The sequence below is a fragment of the Ooceraea biroi genome, chromosome 13, assembly GCF_003672135.1.
Source record: "Ooceraea biroi isolate clonal line C1 chromosome 13, Obir_v5.4, whole genome shotgun sequence".
NCBI lineage: Eukaryota > Metazoa > Arthropoda > Insecta > Hymenoptera > Formicidae > Ooceraea > Ooceraea biroi.
This window is the reverse complement of record NC_039518.1, coordinates 8,581,244-8,600,540: the sequence shown is the minus strand read 5'-3', so window position 1 is coordinate 8,600,540 and position 19,297 is coordinate 8,581,244. Positions and strand designations below refer to the sequence as shown.

Below are 19,297 nucleotides of genomic sequence, written 5' to 3'. Positions count from 1 at the left end.
TGCGTGTGTGTTGCGTGTGTATGCTGTTACGATATAATAAAAAGGATTTATTCTAGCTAGAGTTATTCTCTCTTTTCCCAATTAATTTACGTTCGTAAATTAATTTTATAATTTACAGTTGTAACATTTTGTGCATTATCAAATCTCATGCATTTCTGCAAATTTTGTGCGAGAGAAACGTAATTGTTGACGCAATCGAACAGAACTTGAACGTAATTAAACAGAATTTACGATAAAATTAAAATAATTTGATGAGATAAATTAAAGTAAATCTGAATTACCGACCGAGCTGTTGTACTATCAGGTACCCCGAATATATTTCGAATGTGCAGATGGCGCGGATGAAAATCTCTGAGCGCGAATTTCGAAATGCAACTCATTTGCGGAAATTTGTATATTAATTTTTGACAGCTGCAAATCAGTATTTGCAGAATGACGAAGCTCCAGTTTTATTAATTATTGATTTCCAAGTGAAATATTATTACACGAGGTTCCTCGAATAATCGATATTCTCAAGTGCAGAAAGCACTAATGCGTTTAATAGGTAACGAATAGCGTTGACTCGGCGTCGATCTAACCTTTGCGTGACAAGTCATACACGACATCGAGTGCTAAATTAACAACAATTAGTTACGGCAGAGAGAAGCGGGGAGTCCAGGAGGCTTCTCTCTGCTTCAATTTGTAATGCAAATCGGTACGTGCGGTTTCTCGTTCGCGGCAAGAAATTGATTTCTCCTTTTATGACAGTCGCGAATTAAATTTGCATACTCGTTTTTCAGGGAATGCTTTTTATCTTTGCGTGTAATTGGCATGTGGCATTGCAATGAGATGTTTTGCTGCAGCATGTAACTCTCCACGTCTCCACCCACGACACGCATCGGAAAGAAGCGAATAAATTTTACACACCAGGTGTCGGACGTACGTATCCGCGTAATGCAAATATCACGTTTATTGACACTAATTGACTTGCAAATCCTGACCCAATATTGACTCACATCTCTCGCTATCGTAGTTTCATAGATACTTTAGTCAGTCAGCCAACAAGCATCTCACCTCATGTTGCATAGAAAGATGGAGCGGACCTCCAGATTTGTGGATATGCTGAAGGAAAGGCGAAAGGATTGCGATTTTTTCTGGGTAACGCGTCCCATGGATCCGTTGGTACCGCACATACTGCCGCCGGAGTCGCTTTACAGCAGGGATCAAGTGATAGAGTCCGTACTGCTCGACGCACAGGTCAGGGCTGCAATTGATACGATAGTGCAGACAACAGGTGCTTCGCTTCAGGATGTGGAGAAGAGCGCACGGATTATGATAAACGAGATGGCTAGTAAAGCGGACTTGGCGACGGTTCGGTGGCTAGGTAAATCTGTAAACAATGATACTTGATATTATATCACATTCTTTATTTAATATTTATTTATTGTTTTATATCTAGACGCTTGTCGAGCGTCATTAAAAACACACAATTAAGAAGTCTTAACACAACGCTTAACTTTTAGGTATTTTTATCACGAAAGCCATGAAGAGGATGTTCTCAAAAATTTACATAAACGACGCCATTCTGCATAATTTGAAGAGGGAAACGCAGATATCTCAAGTGCAGTACATCTACGTGCCGTCTCACAGAAGTTACTTCGACTTCATTCTGCTGTCGTACATCCTGTTCTCCCACGACATGGCACTACCGAACATCGCCGCTGGCATGGATTTTTATAACATGAAGATAGTGGGCGAGCTGTTGCGGAAAACCGGGGCGTTTTATATACGGCGCAGCTTCTCGAACGATTTGCTGTACAAGCAGATCTTCCGGGCGTACATCAGTACCATTGTCAGTCACAGTAACAGGGCGATTGAGTTTTTCGTTGAGGGTACCCGGAGTCGCAGTCAGAAGAGTACAGTGCCCAAGTATGGTAAATAGTCGAACACAAATCACGCGACACGTGTGTAGCTTTTAAGTTACGACGGTAGACGACGGTAAAACTCTCTTCACAGGCCTGCTGTCCATCATCTTGGAAAGTGTGCTTCAAGGCGACGTGCCTGACATACGTTTCGTACCTATGAGCATCAGCTACGAGCGGCCACCGGAGGAGCTGTTGTTCGTTTACGAGCTGCTGGGAATCCCGAAGCCGAAGGAGAGCACAAGCGGGCTCTTCCGGTCTCTCTCGATACTGCGGAAGCCCTTCTCCCACGGCCGCATCTTCTTCAACATCGGGGAACCGATCTCGGCTTGCCGATTCATCGACACGGCGCACCGCAGAAGGAAGGTCATGCATCCTTCCTTCAAAGTTCCGCCGTCGATCGTCGAGGATATCGGTTATCTCATAATAGATTCGCACAAGAGGAATACTGTACTTATGCCGATCAACATCGTCGCGCTGCTGCTCAATGAGAGAATCCAGACGCGGCCGAACGAGCCGTACACGCTCGACTCGTTGAGCACGGACTACCAATATGTCAAAGGCTTTATTACCCAGTCGCTGAAAGCGTCGATGTGGGAAACCGAAACGTGAGTTCACACTTGTACGTCGATACGCATAATGATGCTAATCAATGATGTTTCTTACAGCAACGACGTCAGTAGGATCAAGCAGGAGATATTGGAATCTCTAAAGCCGCACAACGAATTACTTACGTTCGATTCATCGAATACACTAAGAGTCAGGCAAAGACATAGCGGAACTGCATTGAATCGTTCGACGAGGGTCAAGGGTCACGCTCTGTCGGAGCAAACCATGTTCGTAGCAGTACCCGCCATCAATATCGCGATCTACGTCAATCCGACGCTCACTTTCCTGGCGAAGACAGCACTCGTCGCCGCGACAGTGGAAGAGAGCGGCACTCGAGCCGGTAATGATTGCAAATTTATGATTAATGGTTATATTTCTGCTTGGCATTCACGATTACATTGTTACAATGGTAAAGTGCAAGGATACATTATGTTAAACGGTTTCTTTTCCCACTTTTCGCACTGTTTCACTAATTTCATTGAATCCCCGTGTATAGACGTACTTTTGGAACGATACGAATTACTGAGAAGATTACTCAGCACAGAGTTCGTACTGCGTCCGATCGAGGATAAGAGCCTGCTAAGGGCCGAATGGGAGAGTTCGTTGAACATATTGCTGGCCGAAGGCTGCCTACGCAGGACGAAGGATTTGGTGTTTCCGGGCAACAATACAGGGCTGTTCTCCATGTTGCACAACGTTGTATTACCCTTCGTGGACGTTGTGTACGTGATGTGCAGGCTGTTATTCGAGGTAAGAACGAGAGCTTTAAATGAGACGCGATGCGTCAATGCTTTAACTATCCGTTTTTGTTTTTTTTTTAGTGGACGGAAAAACCAGTGATCGAGCTGACGGATCGGGCGGTTCTGGTCGAGATGCAGAAGGAGGTGGAGAGACTAATGCTGGAGAACAAAGAGTGGTGCCGACATCCGTACTGCCTGTCCCTTGATCTCTATAGCGCAACATGGTCGAATTTACTGTCGCAAGGTGTTGCCGTCGCGCAGGAACGTGGCAATACGTATCGTACGGAGAAAGCGAAGCTGGCGCATCTCATCGGTGCATTACGCGAATTGCCGCTGCGACATCCCGCGGGAAGCTACGTCGATGCGCTCCCTTCAATTATTTCAATACCGCCGATGAACATGCAGGCTAAATTATAACGGCTGTTTATCACGAAACGGTGGATGGTTGGATGCGCGCTGGTTCTAGTGATGGTAATAATAGCACTAATTAATAGCAATAGTTAATTTCTACTTTAAGGTATGACGCGTGCGTCGTGTGTCGTTAATGTGTACATTCCATTTTTTCGCATCGTAATTTATATACGGGTAAAGTGGAAAAAAATCGCGAGAAGAGAAATCGCGGTGAGAAGATAACGTATTCAAAAGTCAGAATCAAAGTTATTTATATTACTGAGTATTCTAGCGGCATCGTCGTTCAGATCGGCGGACCTTTTCCTCTTGCCGAGGAACACCGTAGCAGCGGTCGTAGTAGGCATCGGGTTGTTCATATTCCGGAACAGGAGCTGCAGAAAGGTGTGGGAAGTAAAAGGAGGGTGGACTTACATTGATAATAATCCTAGTCGTCATGAAAACAGTATCACGTATGGAATATTTCTTACCATAACTAGTCGTACGAGATAAACTGCGAACGTGAGGAACGATATAGCCATCAGGGCGCCTTCTATCGAGGGAAATCCTACGGAATGGTCGTGGTCGTCGTGCCCGTAATAATCCGCGCCTCTTGTTTTCCGATCGGGCGTCATGGTCCTGGCGAGGCGAGACTCTGTCGATGAACAGGAGCGAGAGCTCTCAGTATCATCTCGATAATGTAAAGAGCGCGCGTGAATGGACTTTACCTATCTCTGTCATCAGCGTCTTCTCAAACATTTTAAGAAAGTGTAGCTTTCCTTCGAACGACACCGGCTGCGATTGCAGAGTGCGGTGGACGCTTTTAAGTATGTCGATCGGCAAGTATTGAAACATGGTATCGTCCTGCTTCAGGGTGTGATTGTAGTACGTGTCCTGCAGCGTCTCTTGCTCGTGCGTGGCTGACGGTGACTGAGTTGCGAGTATGTCACTTGTATTTTTTGTTGATCTATTATTTAGCTTGTCCTGAATAACATAATATCAATTGAGTAATATATAAATAATTGAATAGTATAAATCGTGTGAAAACATTATTGTTACATATCTATCTGAGAAAATGTGTATTATTTTATTTGCACGTGTACACGGATTTTTATTTATTAAATTTGCAACTGCGATAACTCATGCCTCAAATATATAGATCCTGTTACCTCGATTGCGATGCCATTCGTTGCAGTGCGATTTTTGCCGATTTCCACGAAACCGTCGGCAATCTCGTCGCGAAAGAAACTTGTTGACGGCGTCGTCGATACTGGGGCATAATTTATCTTTTCGATTTCCTTTCTCTTTTCGTTCCTCGTATAAGTTGCAACGCGGTGATAAGTTTGGCTGCCGTTCCGCTGATCATCCGCAGAGTAAACGTTAGTCGTGTCACTCGGCCGAAGCTTGACAAACTGCTGCGTAGGGGATATCCTGAAGATGTCCAAGCGTTGTTAATTAAAATAATCCAACGTGATACGACGCGCCAGCTTACCTGTAAATTTTGTTTTCGTCCGAGAATTGTGGCATCTCCACCCATTCCGCCACATTAACGTTCAGGAAAAGTATCGCGGGACACAAAGCGCAAAACGCACCGCGCGCCAGCATATCTGAGCAATGCTATTTACAATGTAAATTTTTTATACTGTACACTACTCTTTATACCGTGCCGCAAGAACATGCTTTACGCTTAACGCCAGCAGTGTCGTTTCTAATCGGGTAACATGTATCGGACTTTCCTGGCACCTACTGTGCGTCCGTAATTCGGGAACTGACAATGGGCACGCTGACACGGAGGACACGCGCGAGGGGACACTATTATTTCCAGCAGAGATGTTCTGTTAGGATTAAAGAGAACGAAACGGCCGATGAGGCTAATGTATCGGGAACAATTGCCAGAGGAAAAATTGTTTGCCCTGTACAGCTGATACGTCGTGACAGTATAATGCCGGATGAGACGCAACTTTCCCAAAGGGAAGATTTCTCTTTCGAGAGAGAGATGGAGGCGGTTTGTTAAACGAATCATTATTTATTTTGTTTCTCTTGGACAATTACATAGCTCTCCTACGGAAAGATCATTCTTATAAAACTTGCGAATTCGGAAGATGAGCGCCGCACAGTATTCTCGCTGTTCTCTTTATTATAGTCCCGCTTCTTTGTAATGTAGCGTTAATAAGGAGGAACGCGCTTATAGATCTAGTCGCACTAGTCGCTGATACTTCTATTTATTCCACGTGGAAAGGGAATAACATGTATAAATCGGAACTTCCAGCTGGCACAAGTACTTGATAGCCGGTAAATCCGCATCGTTTAAATCCTTGCATTTTATGGTAACGTGGTGTTTTGATATCGGAATGAGTAACAGTTTCGTTGCTGGAAAAGCAGCAACTCCGCTTGGTGCTTGTAAAGTGGTCGTAGGTCCAGTTTAGAGACCGAGTACAAGTCGAGTTGGTGTGCACAATTACGCGAGTTAATTTAAACGCCAAGTATTATGTGGACATGCTTATACGTACGACATAATAGAATCACGAACGCGTAAAAGCATGATGAGATTAGCATGATATAAGTATAAGAAATTACGAGATAACAGCATTCGTTTCTATCTATATTAACGTTCTCTTTTTGTACGTGGGAGAAAAATTGTTTAAATGCGTCGCTGAGTATTTGTGAATGCACTCCCGTGAGCAGGATGTTGATCGCGCACGTTGACTTAGAGATTACATTTGTATAGCGTAATAAGATTCTTAAGTACAATATATAAGTGTAATATGCGCATAGACATTGATCTACGAAATTCTACCGATAAGATTATGATAAACTTTGAAAAGTTGTTATAAAATATAACAATTAATGCCTGTTAACGCCTAGTTATATCTCTTATGTTACAAAAGAGGCGTTGGCACCTCTTTACCGTCTTCTTGTATCATAATATCTCAGTGGATATATGTATGTATGTTTACTGCCCTTTTTTAAGGAATGTAAAAATCGCATTGCTGCGTCACATCATATATAAAATGAAATGGCTTTCTACACTACTAATCGTAATGTGTTGTTGGAGATAATGGAGATAGGCCATGTTTTTAATAATATCAATTTGTGATTATATATACCTAACTACTCGAGAAAAATTGATGAATGTTGTTTCACGATTGATATTTCTCCAGAAGAAATTTTAGTCCCATTGCTTGAATAAACTTTCGAGAAAAATTAGAGACTAAACCGCGTTAAAGTACATATTCCGCAGACAAAGATTCTCAATGCTGCATAATTTTCACTGAAGTCGATTTGATTGCACAGAAATCAAAGTTATATTACATGATACACGTCAGCATATCATGTAAAATTGATTTGCGCGTACTTTTTATCTACAAACATAAATAATCTATAAACGTAAAATAATTAGCAATAAAAGATATTTAAAAAAAATCTCAAAAATGTAAAAGAATACAAAAATTTTTCAATCATATCGCAACGTAAGTTATCCGATTAATATCAATTATGTATATAATATTCTGCACGTGCTAAAGCACGTTGTACGTCTCAACATTTAGCGATTATATCTGTATCTATACATAGAACATTTAAGAATACCTAATTGAGATTCAGAATTAGATCTTTTTCTTTTGCAGATTCGTCCTTGTATGACTTATAATTCCAAATTAATAATAATCGGTTACATCAATATACCAATTTCAAATCGCTGAGTAATATATTAATTTGGAATAAATATATATATATATATATATGTATTAATTTATTTTAATTTTGCATATGCAAAATATGTATTATATATATATGCAATATATATTTGCATATGCAAAATTAAAATAAATTAATACAATAAAGTTCTATGCATAGGTCAGCTACATTCACTATCAACTTGTTATAAATCAAAATAAAATTTTCAGCTAAACTCACTGATACGTATAACGCTTACTTAATATCATAGAATATTAAAAATTGCAAGCTATAAGCTATATATTAGTGCGTAAGAATAAATTTAAAACTATTACTATACATCAAAAAGCACATTAAATCAATAAAATATATAGTACATCAATAACACGATTAATGGAATCAACTTTTTTGAAGCTGCTAAAAAGCACTAATATGTGAATAAACTTTATCGATAAAGTATATACAGAAAATCTATTTATGCGTATTCGCATATTGAGAAATGGAAAGATCAGAACAAGAAGCGCCCCAAAAAGAGCAATAAGAAGATCAATGATCACGATTTGGAAAACGTTATTTAAAATGCTCTATCAAATAACATCAATATAGAATTAAATAATAAAAATGTTTACGTTGTTGCAACGTAATTTAAATAGCTTGCGCAGGACAACCTCTAGAAATAAGATATGTATATGCAACAGAGATACTTAAAGTAGAGAATTTGGCATACATCTACCAAACCAACGTAGCACTTGCTATTGGTCTATTAATATTTCGTCAACAACAGATACTGCGTCTGTAAAGCGTTCTTTTTTCTCTGCTTACCCACTTATCGCTACGTATAATATATCTCGTACGAAGATTCTTTTGTGCTAGATCCTCCTGGGAATGTTAACGTTATGGAAGCTAGTCGAACATTAAGTATCAAGGGACGCTGTCGCGTCTCGCGCCGTAAATAGCGATATAACAACCTTGTGAATGAAGCGTTTCAGCAGAAACAGCAATATGTAGTTCGAAATGCGAACTCGATTTCGCGCTTAAGTACGAGAAACGATATATCGCCGGGATATCGCCCGAAAGACAAAGGTTGTACTAGTTTTCACGTACTTTTACGGAGTCAGGCACGAATAAACCGCCGCAGGGTGGCTCGAGCACATCGAGCCCAGCCCTTGTGTATTGACAGGGGTGTCGGTAACGCTTCGATGTTCAGAACCGGCGGACAGTTCTGTCATGTTTCCTGATTACTGTACGCCATCCAACGTGCGTCGTCGCTCTCGTGAGTCAAGTAACGATAGCCCACTTTCTGCTCCAATTTCCTCAAATCGCACCACGTCTGATAATCCTGAGGAAGGGAAAGACCTTTCAGTAACAATCTAGACGGCTGAACGTAACGTGTGAGAAAAACACTTCCGTCAAGTGCACTCACCTGTAACCACACATGTTGCAAGCTCTTGTCCACCGTGTATCTTTTCCTCTGCTTGACTTGCAGAAGATTATTGATCAAATCGATAGCTGAAAGGCGGAGAGCACAATGAGCATTATATTAATTTATAACGTTAAAAAAGAACATGAGATCGAAGAAAACAAATCGTCGAAAGACGTAGGAAGCAAATTCTAATCACCGTCACTCGAGATTTCCTTCCACGGAGTCGGCGGGTACATGAAGGCAGCGTTCTGGATCTGTTCATTGATATCCTCCTCCTCGTTGAACGGGAACGTGCCGCTTAATGACACGTAGATAATTACGCCGACGCTCCACATGTCTAACGAACGATTGTAGCCTTTGTTACGCAGCACTTCCGGCGCCAGGTACGCCGGCGTGCCGACGACGCTCCGGCGAAAGCTCTTCTCCCCGATTATCCGCGCGAACCCGAAGTCGCACAGTTTCACCTGCGTGAAATCGGTGTCGCTGCTGAGCAGCACGTTCTCCGGCTTCAGATCGCAGTGCACGATGTTCTTGCTGTGGAGGTGCTTCAGCGCGACCAGGATCTGCGTAATGAGGAACTTGGTAATCCGCTCGCTGAGCCGTCCCCTCTCCGAGCTCAGGATCATCTCCAGCATGTCGCCCTTCAGCTTCTCCATCACCACGAATATCCGTTCGGGCGTCTCGAACATACGCTCGAGATTTACCACGCCGCTGTGCGACAGGTTTTGCAGGATGGCCACCTCGTTCTTCAGCTGGGCCTCCTGCTTCGTGGGGAAACGCAGTTTGTCGATGACCTTTATGGCGACCGCGCGGCCGCTTTTGCGATGAACACCTCCGTACACTATGCCGAACTGCCCGGAGCCCAGAACTTCATCCGGGAAGATCTGATACAGTTGCGACATGTCGGTGACGTTCTCCTCGGGCTCGGTGGACTCCTCTTGATCTGTAACGCGTAGATATATATAATTTCCTCAGTTCATCGTCTAGAGATGACGCAACGGCTTGATGGTCGGTGCAAGCAATTAATAAGTGATATAAAGAATAAAAAATGTAAAGTAACGAAAGGAAGGCGTGAAAGATCTTGCACTATCAGTTCGAACGTCATGATGGCAAATCAAATGTACATACTAGTCGACACAGTTACAGGCATAAGTGCTTGTCTAATAGTAGTCTCCCACGATCTAGCTACGTGAGCTCCGATACCACTCTCGGGAGGAGAGACTTGACTGCAATTCTGTCCGTATAATGGGTCTTCCCCAACATAGTAATCGACATTGGCAGTTTTCAGCTCAAAGCAATGCATTATATCTACAATATAAGATGGGCAAATGTGAAAAAAATTCAACTGAGGAAAGCTCTTGGTGTTTAACAAGTGAGAATCTGGAAAAAAGTGGTGGAAATACGCCTGAAACGGGAACGGTCTGAGTTCACATACATGAACGAGGCGCTTTCGCGGTCTCGATTGCCGAGATCTCAGCCAATGGTATCTCCTTGTAATATTTCGAGCCATTTTCGCTCTGGAATAGCGTTATGGATTTCGTGTCGAGTCGCCAATAGTGTTTCTTTCTCTGAAAAGATCACGTAATTAATTAATTAATTAATTAATAACGCGGCCATGTAATACAGAAGACGAAGATGAGTGAGAAAACAGACAACTGTCGCGACACTTTCACTCACGATTGGATCGCGATTTGTAAAGTGCACCATCCAGCCTTCTTTTAATATTTTGGAGCCGCGTCTTTTTGTATGCTTCACGCTTTGTACTATCCGCATTAATGGAATGTTGTTGCTCGGCGTAGAACTACAGCTGTTTTTAATTAAAAAGAAAGAGCCACATGTAGAAAATATTATAGGACGTGTACTAAATAGTACATAGTACAGTGGAGATTTACCTTGACGGTCGTGACTTTGAATTTTCGTCGTAAGTAATGTCATCGTCTCTTTGAACATGGTCCTGCAACGAGTATAGGATCACAAGGTAGATTTTTCGAAAACCAATTATCATTTTAATAATGAAAAAAAAACAAATCGGATGGGACGACTCACTGTATAGTCATCGGGCATCTTGTTCTCGTCGTTTGCGTCCGACGTTTCCTGAGGCGGAGGCGACGATTCCATGTCACTATCAGCGTCACCTTCTTCATTCCTAATATCACATTTGGCTTCGGCTTCGCTACCAACACCGCTGTCCGTATATTCACCTGCGCAAGTAGTTTTCATCCGTTAGATCCGCATATAGAAGATGCTATATACCGCATGCATCCTTGACGTTCATCACTCTACCTATATTGTCTCGCAGATTTTCCCCGGTGCAGTCTTTTGGTATTTTCTCCATACACTTTTTGTGCGTATTGTATTGACAATCTTTACATTGTAGGCCTTGCTTAAATATACCCTTTAGCAATTTTTTACAGTGTCCACATACGGTCGGACGTGTATACGTGTGTACTACGAATGTGTGCGGGATTTTAATTCGCGTCGCGAGCTCACGCTCGACCCAAACAGGCCGTCCTCCTAGCGACGGCGAAGAGGACTGTTTCGGTGCCATTATACTCGGTATCACCTACAAGACAGCATATTTACTCATGCGTGCAAAGAAATTTTTTTGTAAATAAAAAGAAATGAGAAAAATGTCAATCAAGCGTTTATTCAGTAACTCCAGAGGTACATGAAATAAAAATCAAATAATAATGTACGTTAGCTCATACCAATGTACTACTATTATTTTGGCTCGTGTTAGGTGTGCTATTTGAACTGTGATTATCGTCGGTGATACTCGTCAGGCTGCTAGTGGAACCCTGACTCGGTGATCTCGGTACGTTCAGCATAGCCGAACTGCGCCGCCTCTGGCCCGCATCTTGCGAACAGTTGTTCGGCACTTTGATGACGCATCTCTTATGATAATTCATACCACAATCTAAAAGTTTACGTAGAAATCAGAATTTACAGCTACGCGGAAATTAGAAAATTAAATAATAAACTTGATGTAAACGGCGATACGTTTTGCTTATAATTTACCTTCGCATTTGAGACCTTGTCGAACAAGTCCAAACAACATTTCGCCGCAAAAGTCGCAAAATGTTGGGACTTTGTAGGAATGTACCGTTAAAGCATGAGGGCGAATGGGAATGTATTCACTTGGCACTTGTGCTAAAATATCGGAAACAATTTTTTATGATTAGACGAACCCCATAACGCGTGTGCGGATAAATGAAGTGTGCAAAATAAACGTTGCTCACCAGTCAACACGATTTCCACTAGGGTCTCGTCAACCACTTCCGTAGTGTTTGTAATGAGCTGTAAAACGTTCGTAGAATTGTAGTCGTGCTTGAACAAAATTAATCTCTCGAACAGATGATTTAAGCCGTGCTCCGGGCACTTGGTGTTTATGAAATCGCAGGCGAGATCTTTCAGAACCTTAAGAGTAAGCGTGCTACTATCAATCGTAACCGTGTCACGCGTCAGACCGAACTGGAATAAAAACGTGACTTCGGTCCCCTCCATTATGCCTTGTGATTTTTTCCCTGCAATATATATATACAGATATACATAGAATCAAGAAATATGCATCACGGAATTTGACTAAAGTACTAAAATTAACAATTTAGTTCTTTTCTTACTTAAACGTCGTGTCTTCAGAAGTAAAATAGTATTTCAAGAAAAATATCTTAACGTCCAACGGATGTATATACTATGTAGTATTGACAGTAATCCATAAAGATACGCATTTGTATCATCGTCTACCGCTCCACATGAGATTACTCTAAGATTATTCCGTCAAAGTGGCGAAGAATTCTCCGCGAAGCTGTCAACAGGACGGAACCACTCGTTCCTCCCGATTTCCTGCCAAGAGAATTGTTCGCCTCTCAGAGAACCACCGCCGCCGACTGACAGGCCGGCGAAGCGCGCGACAATCCGTGGAAGGTGCGCGATCCATAATCTCCCACGGGCCAAGAATATCCTCGATAGCGCGCGGCTTATCCGCAGCCGCGCACTGGAATGTCGTAATCGACCTACACACGTATAATCGGCGCGCCGCGCGATTAGATTCCAGCGAGAAAAAATGCGAGGACGAGCCCCTCGCTCCCTAGTTCGGCGCCGCGAGAGGAGCGGCGTGAAGTGCGCCGAGCATCGACGACTCTCCCGATTCCCGAATGATTCGGGCGTTCTCGCGTCGTGGGCTTTACGTACTTCCTCGTGTGTCCCGGGCGAGCTCGTACTCGGATGTGCGACGCTGCGGCTGCTGCGCTCTTCCTCCACGTTCAGGATCGCGGCGGCATAATTGACAGAACGGTCGCGAGCCAGCCAGCCAGCGGTGTCACCGTCAAGTCCATGCCTGACACACATTCGCCGATGACATTTTACAGTTATCTCCAGGTGACCGACCCACCCTGACGCAAATCTCGTGCTCGGTGCGCCAGCCAGTTATCTGGGCGGCCGTACACCCCCCCGCGCGAGCCCGCACTGTACCGCGACTGCGAGTGCTCGCGAGTCTCGCTCGTATCGAATCGACTCGACGCGCGCGATTATCGCGACGCTCAAGTTTAAGGTCTGCTCCGTGCACTTGCACTTTCCGCATCCTTTTTCGAAATGGGCTCTCCTCCAGTTTTCATCACCAAATATTTGTAATGTTTTTTACAGAGTTTTAGTTTTTATATGTGATTGTTTTCTTTACTTCGCGCGCGTGAATGTATCAGAATTATTTGTATTACTGCTGCATTTCTTAACCTCCTCGTTGCATCGAGATTATCGACGCTGTCGAGTTTGTCGCGCGCACTTATTTATACGGTGGTATAAATTAGGCGACGTATCTATTGGGTTGTTCGGAAAGTAATTTCGTTTTTCACAAAGCGATGTCGTTAGTCGCGTTCCTCGATACTTAACCTTACTCTAAGCGGCAAATTCGTTTTATATTTTGACAACTGACATTTCAGACGTCATTTAGTATCTTATTGTGTTGCGATCTGTCAAGTAATTTTTGTTTGGCATCACATCAAACATGGAAAATCAAAGTGAGCATTTTCGTAATATTTTGCTTTTTTACTACCGAAAGGGTAAAAATGCAGTGCAAGCGAGAAAAAAATTGTGTACCGTATACGGAGAAGATGTATTGAGTGAACGTCAGTGTCAGAATTGGTTTTCGAAATTTCTTACTGGAAATTTCGATTTGAAAGATGCACCACGTTCAGGTCGGCCAATTAAAGCTGATGACGAGAAAATAAAGGCTCTGGTGGATGCAAACCGTCGCATAACAACACGCGAAATTGCTGAAAAGTTAAATTTATCGAATTCGACCGTTTACGATTATTTGAAACGCCTTGGATTCGTTTCAAAGCTCGATATTTGGGTTCCACACAATTTAAAGGAAATTGACTTGATTCGACGCATTACCATCTGCGATTCATCGTTGAAACGTGAAGAAAATGAACCATTTTTGAAGCGAATCATAACTGGAGATGAAAAATTGATTGTTTACAACAATGTTAAGCGAAAACGATCATGGTCCAGGCAAGATGAACCTGCTCAATCGACATCCAAGGCAGATATTCATCAAAAGAAGATGATGCTTTCTGTATGGTGGGATTGGAAGGGAATCGTATTTTTCGAGCTACTACCAAGCAACCAGACGATTGATTCGAAAGTGTATTGTCGTCAGCTGGATGAATTTGATGCTGCCATCAAGCAGAAGCGACCAGAATTGGCGAATAGGAAAGGTGTCGTATTCCATCACGACAATGCCAGACCACACACAAGTTTGGTCACTCGCCAGAAGCTTTTACAGCTTGGATGGGATGTGCTACCACACCCACCATACTCTCCTGATCTGGCACCATCCGATTACCATTTGTTCCGGTCTCTACAAAATTCTTTGAACAATGTAAACTTCGATTCAAATGAAGGCGTCAAAAATCACTTGCTTCAATTTTTTGTCAATAAGGAGAAGGGCTTCTATGAGCGTGGAATCTTAAAGTTGCCAGAAAGATGGCGAAAGATAGTGGAACAAAATGGCCAATACATCACTGAATAAAATTTTTTCTAAATATGAAAAAACCGCCTTTCATTTTTCCTTGAAAAAACGAAATAACTTTCCGAACAACCCAATACAAAGAATTGCACGTTTTATCTGAATATTTCTTTAATAACTTATAATAACTTATTCTTAGATTGCTAGAACACACATCGACAATCATCTCATGAAAGCTCTCAAGATTAACGAATATAATTGTATATTACATTGAAATAAATATAAAATCTGTGTAAATATATATAAACCAGTATTCCATGATAAAGTGACGATGGAATTACTGACGATAGATTAACGAGCCTACGGTAGAAATTAAACAAACGCAATCATACCCTCTTAAACAAATGGAAGGATCTGTTAGTCTCTTCTTGCAATCGCATCACTTTGCTATGTACAATATTAGCGATTTGTATAGATCTATGCACACGCACACACATCCTGAGATACATTCACGGGCATATAACAGGTATATGCTCGTTCTTCTTCCATCAGTTCTTGACCTTGTGTATAAAAGTAGGTTGCATATTCTATTAAATGGTAAAAGTATAAAAAACAGTTCACTGTTCCATCTCTTCTTGGTTCTAAAAAGATTATTAATATAATTAATGAGAAAAGAGAACTGTCAAGAGCGTTACGTGCTCTCCGCACGTAGTACTTCATCCATTTTTCAATAATGCCTCTGGTATTGAACGAATTTTCTGCGATTACGAAAAAATTACGTTCTTACAAAATGATCTCATAAGAACTTTTACAATTCCTTTTGCATTAATTGGAAAAATATAAATTTGCTGTTCTCGCTACGATTAGAAATCCTTTCTAACTCGTACTCTTCAGTGTTAAGCACTTTAAATAAATCTTTAATCATACAGTAACTTAAACGTACGTACTGGAAGTACGTACTACTCGACAGATTCGTCCGTTCGAGTAGACGTTGAGACAATAATCGCGCGTAAATCCTATTTGACGATATCCTTCTTGCTCTTATCCTTGCCATACATGGCGTCTAGGAACAGACCTGAGAATACTATAAACGTACTCAACCACTGCCTGGAAGAGAGACTGTTACCGAAGATCAATATAGAACCTAGGACAGTGAAGAACTTTCTAGTGGTGGTGATGATCGAGCAGGGCAGCGGACCGAACTCGGCTACAGTCAGAAATATAAAGTACTGCCCACATGCCCCGGCTACGGAAAACGTCGTTATATGCCACACGGTAGTGGGGTAGCGTTGCAGGAAGCGAATGAACTCGACGAGCTCTCCGGAAACGAGTATCACTATGCCGCTTAAAACGGCAGACCACACGTTCATGTTGAGCATCATGTGACCTGACTTCGAGTTGTGCTCCGCTCTCATCCGCTCCTGCACCGCACTCGTCAGCCCGTCCATCGTCAACGACAGTAGTAACAACAACTCCCCGACCGACAACTGCGAGTCGGACTGCTTCTTGGTAACGCCGCCGTCCTTGTACATGAACAGTGCAACGCCGATGACAATCAGGAAGATGAAAACGTACTTCCTAATTGGGTATACCTGCAAAAAAGGGGAGAATTAATGATAAATAGAAAATCCGTCATAAAAGCTGGAACTATAAAGTGAAAATTATTTGTATAAATTAAGAATGAAGAACTAAGAGCTGGAATCATCGAAAGCTACAGTAGGAATTGAAAAAGAAGAAAGAGCGAGACCTGTTAAACGGATCGTATACCTTCTTCCCCAGCAGGACACCGAGTATCATCACAGGGATGGGCTTGCCGGCTTTGCCGATCACCTGCGTGGGATAGCTAACGAATTGTAGAGCCATGTTGCTGCACACCATCGCGAGGAGGTACGTGAGGGATGACAGCGCGTAGTACAGCGTCGACGTGGTGTCCTCGCCCTGCTTCATCACCGTCAGCAGGATCGTCTTGGCGAACACGTAGTTCACCAGGCACTGGACGAACACCAGCGCGAACATGTACGTGAACTTCTCACGATTCTCCCCGTCGCCGTACTGGCCGCGCGTGATCTTCTCCTGCAGCATGCCGAAGTAGAAGTAGCATACGAATATGCCGATCGCGCATATCAGCAGCTTCGAGTGCTTGTTAGCGGTGGCCATTTCTTGACGGGCGTAAGGGCATGCGAGACGCGACGGGCCGGTTTGTCGTCGACGTGTGCTCGTCGCTTCGTTCGGTGCGAGCACGCGACGCAGCTCGTACGTGGCGACCGGTGACAGGTTAGACGGTTTACGTTTCCCCTTCCTGCAATGTAAAGTCGGATACACAACTGACAGCGAGATCGCCGATAAATGCAGACGTAGTACAGCATGGACGTTGGAGACGTGCTCGATTAAGATTGAACGAGTTTTCTAACTTTTTACCTTGCGCATCAGTCTCAGTTGTGTCTTATGACAGATCGCAATGTCGCAAGTGAAGCCGTTTTTAAAAGGCACAGCCATTTAAGGAAAAAGAGAGAGATGGAACGAGTCTGGAGCTCTCAGCTGACCAATCTCGGTCAGAGAACCAATTAGTTGTTTTTATGATGCCACTGGACTCCTGACAACCCTCGCCTGTCAAGTGACTGACGCGCTCCAGATTCACAAACATGATTCTCTTGAATTATCTCTACAAAGTGCAAGTGCTGATCGGATACTATTACCTGTGTGTAAACGCAGCGAAGGACGGCGACAACTGTCACTGCGGTAGCGCCGGACTAAACCGTCAGCCCATCTTTGGTCCACAGCAGGAAGGACAGTGTACTGTAGATGAAATTAAGCCTGCAGCTACCATCAGCGAGAAGGAAATGGGAAGGATGATCAGGATCGATGCCGGCACGTATTCCATGGGGACGAACAGTCCGGTTTTCGTAGCTGATGGAGAGGGACCAAAGCGTGAAGTAACGTTAGACAGTTTTTATATAGACAGATTCGAAGTGAGCAATGAAGACTTTGGAGCTTTCGCGAGTGCGACCGGTTACACGACGGAAGCAGAAAATTTCGGAGACTCGTTCGCCTTCGAAGGTCTCTTGACGCAAAATGTGAAGGACAAGATTAAGCAGGCGGTTGCGCAGGCACCTTGGTGGCTGCCCGTGAAAGGAGCCTCGTGGCGACACCCGGAAGGCTCCGATTCGAGCATCACTTGTAAGTGTAGGAAGGAAACAAAAGGGAAACTGAGCATGAGATACCCGTACCGATTCACACTCGTCGCCCTCAAGTCGTGACATTAATTGGACGGTGTTTAGCCAGAATGGATCACCCTGTGGTTCACGTCTCCTGGAACGATGCGGTCGCTTACTGCAACTGGATGGGCAAACGCTTGCCGACTGAAGCAGAGTGGGAAGTCGCGTGCCGTGGTGGACTGTCGGACAGACTCTACCCTTGGGGGAATAAAATGACACCGAACGGCCAGCATAAGTAAGTTGGCATCACATGAGCTTCTGCACGTTTCACTTTAATTGTATATATAATATACTGTGCTGTAATATTTTAGGGATGTATGGTAAGAACTCACTGTCACTGCATTGTCATTGCAGGGCCAATATCTGGCAAGGTGATTTTCCGACAAGGAATACCAAAGAAGATGGATACGGAGGTACAGCGCCAGTCACGATGTTCCCACAGAACAGGTACGATCTGCACAACATCGTTGGAAACGTTTGGGAATGGACGGCTGACTGGTGGTTAACGAGGCATTCGCCAGATCGCCAGACAAATCCTGTAAGTGTTGAATTGAAAGGAGGAGCTACATCAAGTTTGTTACAATAAAACAGGTCATCGTATCATGTTGTGGTACAATATATGATTAACAAATACATTTGTTTTTTAGACTGGCCCACCTAGTGGTACTGACAGAGTGAAGAAAGGTGGCTCTTACCTTTGTCACGAGAGTTATTGCCACAGATACAGGTGTGCTGCGCGCAGTCAGAACACGCCTGACACGTCGGCTGGAAATTTAGGTTTTAGATGCGCCAGAGCAGCTTAGGCGAGATATTGCTGATTGAAAAGGCGGGATGTGTGCGGAAACCAGAGAAAATTTCATGGATACAATATTGTATTGTAAATAAAGTCAGATTTTTTTATAAGATCTTTTACAATGTGATGCATGCATTTACATCTCAAAAGTTCCAATGTTTTCTAACAATTTAAATGTTTTCTTAAAAACGTACCGAAAATTATCAATAAGGCATCAAAAATTAAAAATTCGCTTCAGTAAGAAGTTGGTTATTCATCTTTCGAATTGATCATGTATCACGAAAAATAGTGAGATTCGTAGACATGAACGCTTTTGACACTCGCGTGAAGTTAGCTACTTCCGGCTTATCGCGTCAAATCTTCGCAAAATATTCACCAAATTAAGCCAATGCCTTGCAGAAGTTCAGAAAAGCTTTTCATAAGCCTGAATAAAATATTATAATTACATGCTAACAATCTCGATGATTTCGTAGATATTCGCTATTGCATTTTGAATTTTCCCACGGTGCATAATTGCCGCCATTACTATTTAACGCTTCCATGCAATCTCGAATATCTCGATATGTGCACTTCGAGAATCGCAATATCG

General features: G+C 43.0%; 4 protein-coding genes and 1 non-coding gene across 10 annotated transcripts; 2 read left to right on the top strand and 3 right to left on the bottom strand.

The window, feature by feature from the left end:
- Positions 1-182: 182 nt before the first annotated feature.
- LOC105286237 (dihydroxyacetone phosphate acyltransferase) lies at positions 183-3,897 on the top strand. Of its 2 annotated transcripts, none has more exons than XM_011351039.3 (8): positions 183-694; positions 780-918; positions 1,068-1,363; positions 1,503-1,913; positions 1,996-2,509; positions 2,570-2,850; positions 3,007-3,260; positions 3,332-3,897. In XM_011351039.3, the coding sequence occupies exons 3-8, from the start codon at positions 1,072-1,074 to the stop codon at positions 3,665-3,667; spliced, it is 2,088 nt and encodes a 695-aa protein (XP_011349341.1). In that variant the 5' UTR covers positions 183-694; positions 780-918; positions 1,068-1,071; the 3' UTR covers positions 3,668-3,897. The 2 variants fall into 2 exon arrangements, with proteins under 2 accessions (XP_011349341.1, XP_011349340.1); XM_011351038.3 differs by having other exon boundaries at positions 1,013-1,363.
- LOC105286363 lies at positions 3,740-5,493 on the bottom strand. Its single transcript, XR_003407356.1, has 4 exons — positions 5,108-5,493; positions 4,759-5,052; positions 4,129-4,633; positions 3,740-4,032 (listed from the first exon to the last, which is right to left on the bottom strand). It is a non-coding gene; the product is annotated as an uncharacterized LOC105286363 (transcript).
- Positions 5,494-5,647: 154 nt separating this feature from the next.
- Positions 5,648-13,234, bottom strand: LOC105286236 (serine/threonine-protein kinase D1). Of its 3 annotated transcripts, none has more exons than XM_011351036.3 (13): positions 12,356-13,234; positions 11,975-12,259; positions 11,754-11,885; positions 11,444-11,652; positions 11,019-11,298; positions 10,782-10,936; positions 10,628-10,689; positions 10,413-10,542; positions 10,171-10,303; positions 9,864-10,043; positions 8,932-9,678; positions 8,736-8,821; positions 5,648-8,651 (listed from the first exon to the last, which is right to left on the bottom strand). In XM_011351036.3, the coding sequence occupies exons 2-13, from the start codon at positions 12,237-12,239 to the stop codon at positions 8,538-8,540; spliced, it is 2,493 nt and encodes an 830-aa protein (XP_011349338.1). In that variant the 5' UTR covers positions 12,240-12,259; positions 12,356-13,234; the 3' UTR covers positions 5,648-8,537. The 3 variants fall into 3 exon arrangements, with proteins under 3 accessions (XP_011349338.1, XP_011349336.1, XP_019889492.1); XM_011351034.2 differs by having other exon boundaries at positions 12,927-13,234; XM_020033933.2 differs by lacking the exon at positions 9,864-10,043 and having other exon boundaries at positions 12,356-13,232.
- Positions 13,235-14,853: 1,619 nt separating this feature from the next.
- Positions 14,854-17,532, bottom strand: LOC105286234 (solute carrier family 35 member B1). Of its 3 annotated transcripts, none has more exons than XM_011351031.3 (3): positions 17,397-17,532; positions 16,468-16,999; positions 15,717-16,292 (listed from the first exon to the last, which is right to left on the bottom strand). In XM_011351031.3, exons 2-3 carry the CDS (start codon positions 16,855-16,857, stop codon positions 15,717-15,719), a joined length of 966 nt encoding a protein of 321 aa, XP_011349333.1. In that variant the 5' UTR covers positions 16,858-16,999; positions 17,397-17,532. The 3 variants fall into 3 exon arrangements, with proteins under 3 accessions (XP_026830285.1, XP_011349333.1, XP_011349334.1); XM_011351032.2 differs by lacking the exon at positions 17,397-17,532 and adding an exon at positions 17,119-17,249; XM_026974484.1 differs by lacking the exon at positions 17,397-17,532 and having other exon boundaries at positions 14,854-16,292; positions 16,468-16,857.
- LOC105286235 (formylglycine-generating enzyme) lies at positions 17,311-18,820 on the top strand. Its single transcript, XM_011351033.3, has 4 exons — positions 17,311-17,877; positions 17,979-18,150; positions 18,270-18,453; positions 18,563-18,820. The coding sequence occupies exons 1-4, from the start codon at positions 17,343-17,345 to the stop codon at positions 18,716-18,718; spliced, it is 1,047 nt and encodes a 348-aa protein (XP_011349335.1). The 5' UTR covers positions 17,311-17,342; the 3' UTR covers positions 18,719-18,820.
- The last annotated feature ends 477 nt before the right edge of the window (positions 18,821-19,297 follow it).